The 18,408-nt window shown below is 35.5% G+C and overlaps 1 protein-coding gene across 5 annotated transcripts in view; it reads right to left on the bottom strand.

Moving 5' to 3' along the window:
- Window positions 1-18,408, bottom strand: part of SIPA1L2 (signal induced proliferation associated 1 like 2) — an 84,455-nt gene that overhangs the window by 50,754 nt on the left and 15,293 nt on the right. For 3 of the 5 annotated variants that reach the window (XM_069852285.1, XM_069852282.1, XM_069852281.1), the window contains exons 5-9: window positions 15,223-15,326; window positions 12,429-12,506; window positions 8,598-8,755; window positions 6,544-7,120; window positions 603-877 (exon numbers count right to left, since the gene is read on the bottom strand). In XM_069852285.1, the coding sequence (XP_069708386.1) occupies window positions 603-877; window positions 6,544-7,120; window positions 8,598-8,755; window positions 12,429-12,506; window positions 15,223-15,326 (1,192 nt within the window). The remainder of the gene's footprint in view (window positions 1-602; window positions 878-6,543; window positions 7,121-8,597; window positions 8,756-12,428; window positions 12,507-15,222; window positions 15,327-18,408) is intronic. The other 2 variants (XM_069852284.1, XM_069852283.1) reach the window with 1 other exon arrangement.

Consider the following 18,408-nt stretch of genomic DNA (forward strand, 5'->3'; position numbering starts at 1 on the left):
GTCTTTTCTTGAGCATATGAGCATTTATCAAGTTGCAGCAATATTTCTTTGTTTTGACTGATGATTTCACTGATATAATTCACTATTTAACATGACTAAGTTAGATATTTGTAGAAGTGAGAAGGATTCTAGGTCTTGGTACCTTATATGTTCAGAACTCGGTATTTCACTAATTTTGTTAGAATTTAAATACAAGATACAAAATAAAACAAATCTTTTTCAATAATCAGGAGTCATAAAAATGTCAGAGACAAGGTAGAGTTTTCAGAGAAAGATTTCTAATATTCAAATTTAGTTTTTAAATATAAAATTCTCCCATGGAAGAAAAGAAGTCACGTTGGCTTTCATAACACCTTAGTCATGACGCAGTAAATTTTACTTCTTACTCTTTCAAAGCCATGTAAAAGTAATTTTCCTATTAAAGTTCTTACAGGATCTCACTTTATCTTCTATTACAATCCAACAGGGGTTTTGGGGAAAAGATTGCTTTAAGATCCTCAATAATATCCATTTCCCGAGGGCCTCCAACAAAAGAGCCACAGTTTAAGTAGTAGCAGAGAAAAAAAACCCCAAATGTCGCACTGAGTACTGTCGTTCCTTACCTTCTAGGTGCTCCATCCTCATGTGGTTGAATAATCACCACTTTTACTGTCACCGATGTACGTAAAAGGTCAATCATTTGTTCATGAGTCAAAGTTGCCACGGCCACTTTACAGATCTCAACCAGGCGGCTCCCTTGCCGTAGTCCTGCCTTCCATGCAAACCCAAATGGTTCCACATCTGCCACTATCCCTTCAAAGTTCACATGGAATCCAAGCTGGCCCAACCCATTCCTCCGAAGGGTCATTTCTGTGGTTTCACATCCTCTGGTCACTATCTAAAGAAATATTAGATTGTTATGCCATTGTCAGGACACTCACTTCTTAGGACATAAAAACAGATCTGTTCTCAAACACTATAAAGCCATGTGTGGCTTGACATTAAATATTGTAATACAATAATACTAACAGTTATTTTGACATTCATGGTTGAAGAAGGTCTTGGCATAAAACAAAAAGAACAGAACATTTCACAATGATAAAAATCTTACATGCTCAGAGCAAGCAGCTGACCCATGTCAAGTTCCTTCCTCTCTGCTTAACATTAACACAATACCATTTATATCCTATTGAAAACTTAACAGCTGCTTTACTTTCAAAACAGAAAGCAAGCAAAATGCCATCCTGTCAGTTAATTCGTTCTTGTTGGCTGACTGACAGCAGGTGCGCAGGCATCTTTTTCTTCAGTATTAGACAATATTAAACTTGAGATATAACATGAGCCAAATCAAGGGAAATGCCTCAGTCCTAGCAGCTTTTCTTCCTCAGGATCATGGCAATGAAGATAATTTTAATTTATTTATTTTTCTTTGCAATCATGTTCCTAACTACCACTATCTCCAAACGGAGACATCATTAAAATGGGATATGAGCTTTTACCTCATTGGGAAATTTAGAATCAAAATAAATTATTTTCTTCATATCCAATGAAAAATATTTTGGTCATTATATAGAGTAGCCAAAATCCTTCAGATTTTGTTAAGCAGGCACATTTTTGCATACTGTGTAAGAAAGTCCTCAACAATTTATCCTAGTAAAAAGTAATCATGCAATAGTGTTTATGCTGGGATACTGCAACGGACTCAGAAGGACAAATTCTAGTTCACATTACAAGCTAAGTTTGTGAGTTACGCTGGCAATCTTTTCTGTCAGCGTCACAAAATCAGTATCTATTTTAGCTCCATTACTAGAATTAGAACAAAATCTTAACCACTGTGAAACAGCTTTATCAAAAATTTTTGTTCGTAATGCACATAATTTAAAGATCACACAGTGATTATAAGATCACACACTGCTCTAGCAAGGCAAATACCCGCCTTTTAAAGACTGATCAAGGGATCTTCCTAAGGTCACACTGCATTAAAAGCAGTACCCCAGCACACCTTATTCCAAAGGTGTTCAGACTTTTTATGGCCACTTTTAGCATACATTACAAAGACACGCACATTACTCGACTTTTGGCATCTAATTTAATCTGCTTAAGTTAGGAGGCTACTGTCCTGTATAATCAGTTGTATAGGATAGGTCTTTCCAAATCCTGCTATATAGCTTGAGCTTAATTCAGAAGTCTATTTTGGAAGAGTTCTTCTCCCCCTCCATTGTCTACTTGAGCTAGAATCTGGGCAGCCTAGCTCACTAGTTTATGGTGTGCTTCCAACAGAAGCATTACTCACTGCATTTCAGGGCTGCATGGAGAGGGAGTAGGACTGTGCAGCTAGTGAGATGTTGGTGCTGTGACTGGGCGAAGCTGTCAAAAACCCACTCTTTTCACTACCAGAGTCAGACAGGGTTGACTAGGTGCAGTCTCATGGGAGGTTTAAACTGTTCTAAGACCCTATTGCCACTACATTGCCCCTTGTATCACATTAGCATCTGTGCAGCCATGCAGACAGATCAGTTATATGACAACTGAAAAGCAAGGTGCCTTTTAAAACAGTGTTCCATTAGTTTAATAGGGGTGGCAGTCAGGGAGTGGATGGTAATGCCTCCTTCACTGGCAAATATTCTGAAAGAATGCCTCCATCATTTACAAACAAACTTAACATCCAGCAAATATTAAGCTATAAGTTACTTTCATAGCTTCCTTTTTACACTTCCTGTTTAGCCAAACCTTTTGTCCAAGTCTGTTATAGTCAAGGATAAGAGTTTCAGCTTCTACTCCTTTCCCACTGCAAAGGCTGACTAGGAAAACCTTGCACCGTTTGTGCAACATATGCCTGCAATTTGCTTAGTGACTGAAAGACACATTTTTTGGTACCTTAATAAATTTTAAAACAGTATCGTTTTACAGAATTATTTTTCTATATGGGTATCTGTTACTCAGTGGGGAAAAAAAAGTAGAACTTGCATACTATGTGTCATGAAACAAAGTGTCATGAAACCATGAGTTATTTTAAGTTTACTGATCAGAGGGAGCCGGTCCATGTTCATGCCTTTAACCTGCAATGAACTCAAGGTAAAGAAATACAGTTAAACCTCATTCATTAAGGGCTAATCTCCGCTGAGTTGCGAAACACCAGAGAAAGGTCTTGCAAGGATCTGATATTTTGAGAATCACTGCCTAGGAAATTCAGGCTACTGAAACTGTAGTGCTTTGACTTCAGAAAACTTCCAGTGATTTCTGAAGATGTAGGCTTCAAACTTAAAAAATGTGAAAGTCATTCTTGGCAAGTCCAAAATGCACTCTGGAAGCTTGTTTACAAAATCATGTTCTGTATCTTCTTATCAAAAAGGCATCCTTTGTCATTATTCAGCTCAGCCTTTGGTATGTTTTGGAAGCTTTTCATTTTAAACAGAACTTTGAAGGGGCTGGAGAACAGGCCTTATGAGGAACGGCTGAGAGAGCTGGGGTTGTTTAGCCTGGAGAAGAGGAGGCTGAGGGGAGACCTCATTGCTCTCTATAACTACCTGAAAGGAGGTTGTACAGAGGAGGGAGCTGGCCTCTTCTCCCAAGTGACAGGGGACAGGACAAGAGGAAATGGCCTCAAGCTCCACCAGGGGAGGTTTAGGCTGGACATTAGGAAAAAATTCTTCACAGAAAGGGTGATTGGGCACTGGAACAGGCTGCCCAGGGAGGTGGTTGAGTCACCTTCCCTGGAGGTGTTTAAGGCACGGGTGGACGAGGTGCTATGGGGCATGGTTTAGTGTTTGATAGGAATGGTTGGACTCGATGATCCGGTGGGTCTCTTCCAACCTGGTTATTCTATGATTATATGATTCTGTTGTGCTTATAACTGTGCATATAGAATTAGAGCTATATGGCATGCTGAAAGCACTAAGCTTTAACCCCTTTCTTCCCCCCACTCTGAGGTTCATCTTCAGTCATGACTGATTTTCAACCAGACTTTCATAATTTATGAACTAGACAAGCGAAAATTAAGTTTTAGCTCTTCATTAGTTTCCCTACACCTCTGTCAAAAGTTTCTACAATATATGCAATATCTAGTCATACAGCAAAAAGAAGAACATGCTATTACAGTCAGAGGTCCAGCAGGGAGATGGAATTGAATCCTTATGAAACCACACCATATTGTTTTGGAGAGGGCAGTTACTTCTTTATCATTATGTCACAATTACAGAATACTGCAGAATAAACACACTAGTCAAAGTATATGGATTTCCCCAACTCAAACCACTCAATGGAAAAGATTTCATGAGAGAGTCTTCCACAAGTATATCCCTTAAAAGGTAACACTGCATGTTACACAGTAATATCAGAAGTCCACTTCAAAACAGGTATACAAGCTTCTATGGAAACTTTGCCTACTAAGATTCTGATCTAAAGAACCATTCAAGGTTTTAATTTAATTTTTTATCACTCTTCCATTCTCTGTTGTTCTAGAGCTCAGAACCTCTGTTTTTCCTGTCTTCAAACACAGCCCATCAAGTTCATAGATTTTTTAGTTTTGCTGCTTTTTTGACTTTATATTGCCAGATATTCTCCTGCACAAATACAGACCTGACTCTAGATTGACAAATTCCAGCTCTTCTTTTAGCCCTGAACTGATTCGTTTAATGTAAACCCAAATCACAGTCTCAACTTTTCAGATCTTCATTTAATCTCAATATTCAGTTAGCTTTCCTAGTAATCTGCTTTATTTAAACCCAGGAATAAAAAAAGTAGGGGTTTTTTTGACAATTTCATTTAGCAACTGCAACAATTTACTCACTGTTTTTAAAAAATACTTTTGCTAGTGACTGAAAAGGTTTAATCATCACTGAAGTCTGATACTGCATCACAGTTTGAGCTTCATCTTTAGCATCTGCTAAGCATGTGGTTGTTGACCTTAGCTGTGTTCTGATTCACTTAAAAGGTTTTTATCATATGCATATGAAGCGTGGACTCAAAGTTTTAAATACTTTTTAGTGGTTGTAATGGTCACCTCCAAGCTTCTATATCAAAATGTATACAAGGACTGTTTAGAAAGCATTCAACATCTTAAAGCAACTAGGGGATAATATACAGCTTTCAAAAGAGGAAAAGGAGGGAAAAGAAGAAAAATGAGGAAAGAAATAGTGATGAAAAAGTCTAAAATCATGTAATGACAGCTAATACTTTTAAGCAATGTGAAAGCCGGATAGGTGGCAGTGAAAGAAAGAAGGCTGCCAGAAGTTCACTGCAATACATACTTGAAGCTAATACTCAGGTTAACTGGGCAGTAAATAATGCTAAATTTTTGAGGCTTTCAAAAATTTGAGCCAATTTGTCATTATTTAACCCAAAATCTAACCATCAAAATCAGAATGCATTCAAGTAAACACAGAAACCATCTCATTTTGTGTTTTTATATACTGAATTTTAAAGATCTATCCTCAGTAACAGGAATATTACCACATCCTGTAAAACTGAAGTTGTCACTGATGACAGTACAAGTTTTCACTAGAACTTTGAATCTCCTTCTCCTTTTGTGTTAAGATTGTTCATTTAGCAATACTTAATGGCAGTGAACTACAGGAATGCTGTTTTTTTCAGAAGGGAAATACGTGTGTAGGGGAAGTGAAGCTGAAGACCTCAATAAAGAGGATAACATAACAGTTATCCTAACATAACAGTGGCAAGAAGAGTTTGAAGACATTATTCTACTGAAAGATTAATTGTACTTTGGAAGAAAAAAATTATTATTTAGAGTACGATACTGAGCAATGCTAAATGTGACTGCAGAATGACACAGGCCCTTAAAATATCACCTGCAAGCCAGCTGTTCCCAGTGTGAAAATGGAAATCACAATGATTTCTTTATAGTATGAGGCTTTCTAATATAAACAAAACTGATATCACCTAGATCACTTAAATCAAGATGGAAGGGTGAAACAAAACCACATGCATCAGCGCTTTTACCTTTGAGTTCCTGTCAGTTCATTTGTACTGACAGAAATAGTTACAGTACAATTGTACTAACAGGGTCATCAAGCATCTGAAAAAGCTTTATCTAGTCAGCTGTAAAACTGGCCTTATTTGGTCTGGGTTTTTTACCTCTTGCAGTTGCTCAGTATAGAAGAACAAATCAGCAGAGTCACTGATGTAAGTTTTTTCTGCCAATATTCACATGGGCTTTTATAAAAAGTCAGAGTGAGTATATTTTACACATTAAGACTTAGTGTATTTTTAATTAAAGTATATTTCTACCCATAAAGGTATGCTTTGAGAACAGGCTACAGCAAGAGAAGACAAGGGTTTAGCCTTTCAATCTTGATTTCAACACTGAAACCATCCATGGCCTCAGGAAAATCTATCTGATTACTGGTATCAGATTCCTCATCCCTGAAAATGGGTTGATAACATTTATCTCCTATGCTGTTGAAGATTGTTTGTAATGCTCTCTCAAGACTGAAAACAATCCTGGTGTATAAACATAGGACATTTTTAATTACATCTTAAATGAAATGCAGATAACTAACCCTTCATAAAAAAATCCTTGCGTTCCGCTTTAGAAACTGTACTTACTTCAAGTCTTTGAACAATTTCTCTGATGTCTTCAGTACAATTATCTGCTGCAGACAGAAGAATACATTCTCCTCTTTCATAAAATATTTTGATGCTCATTAATCCAGATGTCCATCCAATAACATCTCTGCAGGAGCAGTTAAACACAACATTTTTCGATTCCTTTTCAATCAACATGATAAACTCATTGGAGATTCCAAGCAGACATTCAATGTCAGCAGACTGGCCAAAATCACGTGCAATCACATTCCACATAATCGCTCCAATGCTGAATAGATGTGCATCTTTCCTTGGTTTCACTTTTTCCTTTTTTTTTGCCCCTAAAGTAATAAAGCTAAACTTTGCTGAAGTATCCACTGTAGCTGTGGTAACAAAATTTTCTGCCAGATCTTTCAAGTATTCTTGACGTGTCCTTGTGGCCATGGCTCGAAATTTTTCTGACTTATGTGCCGCGTTTTCAGCATTAATAACTTTGGCTAAAAGGAAGTCCCTAAAGACTGCTGATTTGGGGAAAGTTACTCCTTTGGGAATGGGTGGACCAAATGGAGGTACATCTTTTGATCGTGAAACACCAACACTGGAAAAAGAAAAAAAAAAACCCACAGCGGTTAATTCCTAAAAAAAACATCAGATGAGCAGAACTCTGATATGTGCAGTCTATTTACACAGTTGGGTTTAGCTTTGACGTGTCAATTTTCAGACATTTTAGACAAATTTAAGAAGAAGAAAACTGCTCGGTTGTCTGTTTTAAAAGGGATTTTTTTTCTTTTAAATAAGATGGATGTATCTTACTAACACAAAAAATATCAAGACAGACTTTTTAGGGTGTCATTGTCTCTTTTCTTTAATGGAATAAATACCAAAATTATTTGTGAGACATAAATGACATTTATTTTTAATTGTTTTTATTCAAGTCTGACTATCATTTTCAGCTATCGCTCCTGCATGATCCAAAACCTAAGAAATACATATAAATAGAAACAGAATTTACTTTAATCTTCAGACATTTGGCTACAATGAAATGTGAAGACAAAGAAAAATGCCAAACGTGTCTATAATGGGAGCACACTGCACTTGCTTAAGCTGCCTACTCTATGTTCATGAAGTTTCAAACACCTGCAATCCTTTATATGGACAGTTCACAGGAAGATGTAAAAGAAATAGGATTATTTTCTCATGATACAATTATATACACAATTGATAACTACATAATATATTCCAACTGAAAAAGGATTTCAAAATAGTGTGCCAGCTATGTACAACTGCTACTAGTTTGACTGAAATGCAGTTGCATTTGGGATGGCAAACAGACATCATTTAGTAGTAAGAAAAGTGTAGCTTATCAAGTCTCAGGTATTAAACATAAAAGAGCTACTGAAACAAAATCAAGTTCTAATATGACCCAATCTCACGATTTATCGTTAATTTCATTCTATGCAATTAATAAATAACATATACATGCTAAATCTGCACCATTATGTTTCAAGTCCTTATTATTTTCACAATTCCGAACAAGTTCAGAACTATACTTCATTCCTGTTTATCTTGCTAGAATTCATGATGCAGTATCTTAAATGGGAAAAGTTAAGGTCATCTGAAATTTGAGATGTTTTTTACACTCCCTCAAAGTCCTCATTCATGTACTTAAAGGCCACGACTCATCCCCAGTGTCACAGTGTTATACTCAGGGATTTATAAAGATTAACAGCCCTCTAAAATACTTTATTTTAAATCACTGAGGAAGGAAATGTGCAACACAAATTCTAAATTAATTTCTATTGCCATGTCTGCAAATCTTATTTTCACTAACTTGCCATATCCCCATTTTTCGCTCATATATCAGCAACACAGAGTTCTGCATATATGCATTTAAGTCTACAAACTGTGCCCCACAATTCTAGATGTGTGCAAGGGAGACACTGGGGTTTCAAACTCAAAAAATGTAGCAGCAAATTTTAAAACTATAAACATAATATCTCTAGGAAATACAAACTGTTAGAAGAGGCAGTTCCATTGTAGTCTCATTACTTAAATAGTTATAAGGCTCTACTCACCTATAGCACACATTTTCAGTGCAAGGATTATGCACTTTGACTATGACAAATACATGTTGAAAGTGGGAACGAATATTTTTTGGAGTAAACGGTAGCGCTCCTGGCTCTTGGAAGACAATGGTAACTATGTCATTTCCTATATGCCTTTTCCTTAGCAGCTGGACAAGAAACATGCATTGAAAAATTAGTTTAAAAAATTATCACAATTTCTTCATTTTAGAAAAAAAAACCAAAAAACCCAAACCAAAGTAAATGAAGCTTTTTTTTTTTTTCAGAAATAACTTCTAAATAATCATCCTGGATAGCTACAGATAAAGGAAATTGGACTGAATTACAAAAAGACAGGAAAAGGAAATTAAACTAAGTTCATAAAAACACTAGTGAGTTCTCTCACATCGCCACATGCATTCTGCGCAGTTTCTGCTCATTTCTCTTTTATTCTATGGGAAAAATATATTTTTCTTACATCAGTGTATCACTTAAGAAGTGTCAGAATGCTTGACATTTCTCCCTATCCTGAGAAGTGTAAACCAGTTCCCTACTTAAAGTGTAGTATTTGCTTCCATATGAAAAATAGAATATTGCTCTTCATTCTCAATAAACCTTTCTCTTCCATGTTGCATTTTTATTAAAGAGTGCCCTTAATACTACGATTACTTTTTTTTTTTAAAACAGATTATTGTGATACTCACACATTTTAACAACTGCAGAGTCGAGACACAAAATACTTATGGAGAAACAATAACTATTAGAAACTCATTAATTAAAAACTTATTCTTGTAATTGGTAGCTTTCATCATCACAATATATAAAAGGAATAATTTAGAGTACTAAATCATTGTTACAGGTTAAAACTTAGTAAAAACTGCGAAACTTATACAACAATATGGAGCCTCTTCTCTCTCAGAAAACCCCAAGCAAACAAAAAAGCCCCACAGTAAAATGACGTTCATTTTCTTCACAGAAGTATATTAAGCCTCTCAAATTTTTCACACTTTTTTCTTAAATACCTTTGCTTATAAAACATCCATGTGTATTACCGGATAGGAAAAAGTATTCTAGCATGTGCTACATTTTAAATATCCATCCAAGCCTGTCAAAGACCTTGCACAGTCAACTAATAACATAGACAGTTAAAACTTTAATTTAGCTCATGCTTAACTAAAAAATAAGGGAATAAAATATTTGAAACCTGTGACAGAGTAAGTAAAAATTCCTCTGTCAAGCTGATTATACACAACATAATAGTTCTAATAAAAGAGTACTTGCTTGTACTTTCTCAGTTCCATTAAAAGTTAGTATTTCTGCTACCAACAAAGCAAAGTTGCATATGCTAAAGCCTAAGACCTGTGAGGATGTTTCATTATATCTCCTAAAACAACACAAAAGCTGGTATTCTAAAGGCAGTAAGAAGGGCCCAAACCACAATTTTAAAGTACTCAGTATATGCATATTATTTTTAACATAATAAAAATACCAGATTAAAGAAATAAAGACTTCTGATGAAACTTAAAAACAGATATAGGAACAGAAAATATTATTTGTATCTATACGTGGCTCAGTCAAGTTCTCAGATTTTTAAGACTAAAATCAAAATAATCAGCTATATGAGCAATTTAAGATATGTTTGCTGTGTACAAATTATAGCAGCTGCACACTACATGGAACTGATCACAGAACTTAAGAGTGTCATGTATGCTTTAATTTGCTGAGCTAGTGAAGCATACAATTAGATCATCGTCATGAAGCACAAGTTCATGTTCAGAGATTATTATTATCTCACAAGTTAGAAATTACACCCCAGTTAAAATTGTAAAAAACCTTCCAATTATGAGGTACAAGGTGATATATTTCTGCCTTTGTTATACAATTAACTGCCTGATTACTGTTTCTTGCCATACCGGTTCATGCCTACACCTATACATCTCCACAGAGCAAAACCACAAAAATTAGAAAGCAACATCCTGTTTAAAGTTATATTTATTTCTCAAGACAATCACTGTTTTCAAGAATATTTTCTGCTTTTGTAGACCTCTTTAGGAGGTTCTGCTTGCCATCATAGGTTGCTTAAGCAAGAATGGCAGACATCTAATAAGTTTTAGAATTGTTTGAAATTTTACTACCAAAAATAGTCTTTTCAAAATTCCCATATCCTATCCCTAAACGATTTCCCAATAGCTTAAACCTCTAAGAGGCACAAAATTCGAAAACATGAAGTCAGGTCATCATTTTTAAGAACGTTACCAAGCCTGCAGAGATCTTAGCGATATAATAAAAATAAAATAAGATCAGTGTAACACTGTTATAAAGAACTGTCATGCAAAAGTGGTCAGCAAACTCCAACACAATGCAAAGGCAAAGCACAGTTATGTCTGTGCACAGAGTATCACAATGCAAAGAACTTGGAAAGGGGAAAGAAGTAAACTGGGGTGATCTGGAAAATGGGAAGACGTGCTCTGGATAAGATAAAGGAATAGGAAAAGAATAAAGTATTGAATGGAGCAGAAGGAAGGAAAACTTACTTCACAGGGAAGCGTGAGATAAGGATAGCATACTGAAAATGAAAAAGGAATTGAAGGAAACTGGAACTAAGCAAAAAGATTTATAAGAAACCCTTTCCTAGTTTCCATTCTATATTCTAGATTTTCCTCCTCCCAACTTTTACCTCCTATGCTTTTTTTTCAGGTTCCCAGTTTCCCCTTCCTCTCCCATTTTGAGGTCTGCTCAGGTTTGGAGGGCTTGTTGTATTATTAAATTTTTTAATCTGCCTTTCTAACATACTCTTAAGAGACTCATGGCAGTGCAGAGCACAATAGGAACTCTCAACAGAGTGCACAGATTACAGAGGATTACTTACAGTAAGGAGACAAAAACGCTTTGACTTCATTCTAGCATCAGTCTACACTGACATAGGAGAATCTGAAAATTACCCAAATCAAGTATGATAGGCAGCCAAAAGGAAATCAGTAAAGTTTTATGTAAGAACACAAGACACAGAAAGAGGGGTCTGGTAAGGAAAATATGTTAGAAAAGCAGAATCCATTAGTCTAAAATTATTTACAAGAAATAATCATTGCTGTATTAATTTTGAGTTTTTAAGTGTACTCAATTCTTAATTTTCAGATATGCATCTCTGACAAAAAGTACTGTCTTAAAACTTAACATATTTACAGGTTATGCCTAGCCCTAAAAAAACTACCCACTTCTGTGGAATTTAGTTGTCTAGTCAAACTGCAAAACAACAAGGAATTCTTGTTGAAATAGCAGTGAAATAAATTCCTCATTCAACTAAGTAATGTAAGTTAAGAGTCAAGAAAATTTTCACATTTATTTTAGTACATTTCTAAAATAAGTAGTTTCAAAAATTTATTTTCAATTTCTGCTCTTAACCAGTACCACAACCAGAAACAAATGGGAAAAGATATTTCATCAGATCTGGTTAAATCAAGTTTGGTATAACCATGTTATCCCAACCATTTTAACAGTAGCTTAAATTCAGGTTTATTTGATTGCTGCATATCTGTTTTGTTTTTAAGTTTCCATTAAAGCAGTTGAAAACTGATTATTTTAACAGATTTGGATTAATCAAGTCTGAGCATGTGTACGCAAGCAGACTGCAAATGTGTGAATGGGAAACTTGCAAGGGAATGATTTGAAAAGGGACATCGCAAAGGTAAAGTCTAAAGGGAAAGCCTTGAACTGTGCTTGGTAGAAAAGGCTAGTACAGGAAAAGCAACTGGCTGCACCAGGTCTGGTAGTCTTTTCTGTCCTTGGGAAGGAACAGCCGACTTTGAAGTTCCCAGCCTATATTGCAGCCAAAATGAAAGTTACCTTGCTGTTTGGATCTCCTGCTGGCTCTAAAACTAGAGGGATGTCCTGATCAGGGACCAAGCAGGGCGTAGTTATGTCCTGGAAGAAGCAACAAACAGTTCTGGTGTGGCCTGGCTTTGGCTCACAGGTATTTGGAATACAAGCAATGCTCAGTGCTTGCTCATTGAAGGTCACAGTCCTAGATGATTAAGAGCAACTCAATACCTTGCCCAGTCATTACCAAACAAGGGACATAGGGATAGGACACAATACCAGTACTAACTGCCAGTACTCACACAGCACGCCAGCAAAAAAAATCCTTAGTGAATGGGGAGGAGGGGGTGTCATCATTGCTAACATGACCTAGTTAGAAAATGATCATGGTCTCTAACTTCCCCTTACTTGGGCATGTAGAGTTAGTGAGTCAAATTCAGAAGAGACAAACAATATTCATATTCCACAGCACCTAGACGTGTCTCTGTCTTGAGCACAACTGATTCAACTGCTTACGTGATCTTCAGCATCTAAAATGTCTCAAGAAAGAAGACCTAGGTTGTAAGAGATAAAATTGTTGATACATTTCATGCTTCAGCATGTATTTTGGAACTAAATAGTAACAGAAGAAAATTAAACAATGATTATAGATCCACTTTGCACATTAAGGCTGGCTAAATTCTAGTGATCTAGGTGACGCAGTCACATTTCATTAAGATAGTGTCTATGCTGTGCAAACAGTGCTACATTCCAGCACCTAAAAAAAAAAAAAAATAAAAATACTGTGGTGGGTCTTCAGATAGGCATACTATCTGAATTTGGAAAACTGCCACACTATTTTGATCCCAAGAAAGCCATGTAAACCAGCATGGTGCTTCTACTAAATATTGAACCTGTTTAAAGTCACAATGAAGAGAGCTTACTGAAACACTGTGGAAGGGAGTGCTTGTTGCTGAGGAAAAGCACGGAGTTAAAATTGGAAGATTTTGCTATACACAAGAACTGGCACCTGCCTATAAAGAAAGATACATAAGGAAATTATGAGAATGCGAGGAAGGTACAGAAAGAAGTGAAAGGACAGGGATAGGGGTTGGCTGAACAACACAGCAGCAAAGCTGACAAACAGCAAACAATTATGAAAAGCAGTGGATCATGGCGAGAGGATAACCTGTTCTCAGAAACAAGGGAAAGTCATGAAACACAACAAAAGTAATAAACTCCAAGTAAGGTCACATTACTGTCAGTGCCTGTGATTAGCTAGGAAAATATTTTTTTTCTTTTAAAGCAAGCTCATTCAGTGTATTATATCTTCTTAAGAATGCACAGATTTTCCTATTTACATGTGCTTTCCAGTCAAAGATTGTTATGACTGATTACAGACAGACCAACTCTTAGTGTGCTTATTAAGTTAATCCTGTTTTGTAATAAGGTCTAAGTGAAAATTTAGAGAAGTGGAGCAATCTCAAATCAGTGATGATGATCCAATACCTTGATTACTATTCAATGGCACAGCTGAGTTTGTGATATAGCTGAACATTCTGTCTTCTGAAAACCACGCATTAAGATGCGAGTCTTCTAAAAGTTTGTATCATTTACACAGTGAAGAGTTTCTCTTAATTCTTTTTTTTTTATTTAAACCACAACTAAATCCTAAGTGTAACAGAGTAAAATTTGCAGTTGTCTTAACTGTTCACTTGAAACAGTTCTCCAAACAGAACATCATGCAGTGACTATTTAAAATACATAAATACTTTATCTGCTTTCTTCCATTCTGATTTTCATTTGTTTTTTCTCAAGAATTTTAATGGTTTTCCTTAATCTTTTTCTTGCTGCCTTGACACATCTCTCTCTTCCCACAAGGACTATTGATAAGGTAGACATGAATGAGGCAACTCACATATGGTTTAACAATCAGTAACCATCTCTTATGCTGTTCAAAAAGAAAGCGAGATAACATCATTCATTTCATGACAACCCTCCAAAATGACTGCAATCTTTTTATCTTGCACGGCAATGAGAGTATATTCACTAAATAAACCCAACACTTATTTCTGCAGACTGGGCAAAATGCAGAATTGTAGCACAGAACATTATGATCTGACATCAGTCTGACCTATGAGCAATTCTACTAACTTTTTTTTTAAGGAAAAAAAAAGTTAATGTTGATATATTATACTAAATGTGCTTTTTTAATTCAGTTGCAAGAGATTTCTGAGACAGGTGAGACAGAGTAACCTTACTGGTGCACTGCACACTTTGGATGCTGTGCTGTTTTTTAGCCATCCTTAATGCATCAAAGATATTCTGAATTATTATATAAGGAGAAGTAAGTATATTGCAGTTTTCTGTCTTCACAAGCAGACACCTTGAAGGATACAGTTAAGCATTTATTACTAAGCTGACACATTAAAAAATATTTTGAGATCTGTAACATTAGGATTAAGAGGAACAGTTTTAAAAAACATTATTACATCCATATTTTAATCATAAGTATTTTCAAGCTTCATTCATTCAATGTTTAAAACATACGTAAATTGTAAATCTAGTCCAGGCTGGAAATAACTCATTCACTACAGGTACCATTACTTTCGAATAACATCATGAATTGGGGAAGATATGTTCCCAAATTATATAGTACAAAAATCCATTTCATATGGCTATATGGCTTGTAGTACTACAAGGAAAAAAATACAATCGTGTCATATTTCATATAAAACAACTCAGTTTTAAATAAGTATTACTTTAAAAAAAAACACCTCAATGTCAAACATTTATAATGTAAAATTAATATAAAATTATAACAAGAAGCTAAAAAACATACCTGTTGCCTGTTACTGGGCATGTATGGAAGCATTGTTGATACATGAAACATTAATTCATAGTCTTTATATGTAGTATAGAGGGAATGAGTTCCTGTTGAATCAGCTGAAAATAAATTTAATCACAAGAAGGTGAGCAAAATAGAACATTCTTACTACTTTTTAGGACAATACTCTTTGCATGATGTGATTCAAACGTGTTAATGCAACTTAAAGCTTTTTCAATAGAAAAAATCAGTTTTCACGAGCTGAAGAGCCCTGCAGGTAGTTGCCCGATGAGTTTGCCGTCTATGAGGACTAAATGATCTAATTTTGAATGTATTGGAATAGATATAATTATTTATTTAATAGATATTTTCATTATTTAAAATGTTAAATAAGAACAATTGAGTAATCCCACACTTGGTCAAAAATACACTGACAATGCTACTTCAGATGTGACATTAACACACATATTGCAGATCAGACATTTTTAAAACAATATAAGAATATAATACATTGTAGTACTAAGTCAAATAGTTTTATTGGGCATTTTCAGACCTTTTAAAAATTTGAAAACGCATTTCATATATGATATGATATGATAGTTTTATTTCTTTTATTTAAGATTTTTTTTAAATAGGATTAGCATTTCAGAACATTTACAACAAATTAGAGGAGTTACTCTGTAGTAAAAAGCTAAATCTTTTCATTGTCCTTTAACATGTATGGATTATTTAAGTAAATACAATTCATTTTAAAGCAGTTTAGGAACACCCTACTTAGGCAAATTATTGATATTTCTTCTCTTTTTCCATGTTCACTCATTTTTTAATATAATTTTATATTATCTACACAATAATTGTTCTCCAGTACTCATTCACACACTGATCACAAAGGTTTTTAGTAATAGGATGAAAGGGAACGGGTTTAAATCAGGGAGAAGCAGATTTAGGCTTGATATAAGGAAGAATTTCTTCACAGTGAGGCTGGTGAGACACTGGCACAGGTTGCCCAGGGAAGCTGTGGCTGCCCCATCCCTGGGGGTGTTCAAGGCCAGGTTGGATGGGGCCTTGGGCAGCCTGGGCTGGTGGGATGACCCTGCCCACGGCAGGGAGGTTGGAACTAGATGATCTTTAAGGCCCCTTTCAACTTGAATTATTCTACAATTCTATGATTCTATTTAAGGTTCTGGGGTTTTGTTTTAAATAGTAACTGTATGCTTCCAAAAAGAAATTGACTGGCTGTGTTAGTTCTTCAGTTAGAAGTATATAAACATTCACCTGAGGTGTAGAAATTGAACAGTAAACATACTGTATCTGAAAATATTTACGTATGTGTACAATTTTGAACACATTCATATTAAAACTGGTTTCATCAGTTATATTTATGCAATAGTAAAATTAACAACCTTTATTAATATTAGTGTAATACTGATGTATAGAATCATAGAATCACCAGGTTGGAAAAGACCCATTGGATCATTGAGTCCAACCACAATGTAGTATTGATTTCCACAGAAACTTCTTACTTAAAAGTTGCTAAAAAGATCAAACAGGATTACATTCCTCTATTTTAAAATCTTTGTTGAAAATATGCTTCCATTATAGCCCTTCCATGGCATTTTAAAAAGGTAAGTTTTGAAGAGATAGAAGGACATAAATTATACTGTGATATATAAGTATCTGCTTAAACTACACTGAGCCCAGCAACCCTACTCCCTGACTCCTTTTGCAATTAGATATTAAAGTAATTTTATCTTGAACAGATATTGCACAAAGTAGTGCATTAAAATACCTATTACAGAAAAGCAGATTCCTTACCCTTAAATCAATGCTTTCCTAATACAACATCCTACTCAGCTGAACACTCGCGATTTATGCTGACTTTGTAGCAGAGGTAGCAATTATTTTTTTTCTGAAATTTAGTGCCTTACACTAAAAGCAAGCTTAAATCTTTAACTCAACAGATGCTTTACTGAACACCTACTAAAGCCCACTGTGATTAAATTTACATAACAGTTGCTACTACAAACACTGCTGACAATTTCAGTGAAAAAACAATTATATCAGGCCTGACAATTTTGTACTTCATTCCTTTCCAAGCATTAGTTGTATTCCACAAAATTTGAGACAAGCTGGATAAACTTTTTTTCACTCATGAAACACCTCTGGGGTTTTTTTGCAGAGTAAAAGCACCTTTTAGCAAATAGAACTGAAACACCACTATTCTTTCATCTTCCTCTCTCTGTTACAGGTATAAGGAAATTAGAGGCAAATGAAATCCAATTTATCCATAATATAATCCATAATTTAAGTTTGAACATTACAAACAAGAATACACTAAACAAATTGTATAGTGCTGAATTGGTAGTTTAATTTCTTATTTCTTTATCTTGTGATTTAGAATTGCATGCCATTAAAAGTGCACTAAAGAAGGGCAGAAGAGAGTTTGTAGTTAACATATTCTGCATTTTTTTCACATTTATACTGGGTCTGGCTTGGATGAAGCTAATTTTCTTCATATCAACCCACATGGTGCTGTGTTCTCTATATGTGATCAAAACTGTTGGTTACACACTGTGTTTTAGCTGTTCCTGAATAGTGCTCGCACAGCATCAGGAGTTTCTGTTTCTCACACTGTCCCCCATGCCACTCCAGGGAACATGCTAGGGATGCACAGGAGTCTGGGAGAAAATGCAGCCAGGACAGCTGACTTGAAGAGACTAAAGGCATATTCCACAGCACATAACATCATGCTTTGCAGTAGAACTGGAGCAGGGGATGTTTACCCGTGGTAGCTGTTGCTCAGAGACTGGCTGGGTATCAGTCTGCTGATAGGAGGTGTCAAGTGATTGTCTTTGCATCACTTGTTTCTGTGGGGTTTTTTGGTTGGTTGGTTGATTGTTGTGGTGGTGAGCCGGGTGGATTTTTGGTGGAGCTTTTTAGTGGGGTGAGGGAATTATGTTGGTGGTTATTTTTTTCCCTTTTCTTTCCTTCACATACTGAACTGTCTTAATCTAACTCACAAGCTTTTCTTGGTTTTGCCCTTCTGATTTTCTCCCCCATCTTGTTGATGGGTGAGTGAGCAAGTAACTGGGTGCAAACTTATGTTCCAGACAGGTCAGCTCACCACAATATTCTACATCCCATATTTCATAAGAAATGGACCAAGAAATTACTTAGCAAAATATAAAATTAATTGATCAA

This window comes from Phaenicophaeus curvirostris, chromosome 2 (assembly GCF_032191515.1).
Source record: "Phaenicophaeus curvirostris isolate KB17595 chromosome 2, BPBGC_Pcur_1.0, whole genome shotgun sequence".
Classification (NCBI taxonomy): domain Eukaryota; kingdom Metazoa; phylum Chordata; class Aves; order Cuculiformes; family Cuculidae; genus Phaenicophaeus; species Phaenicophaeus curvirostris.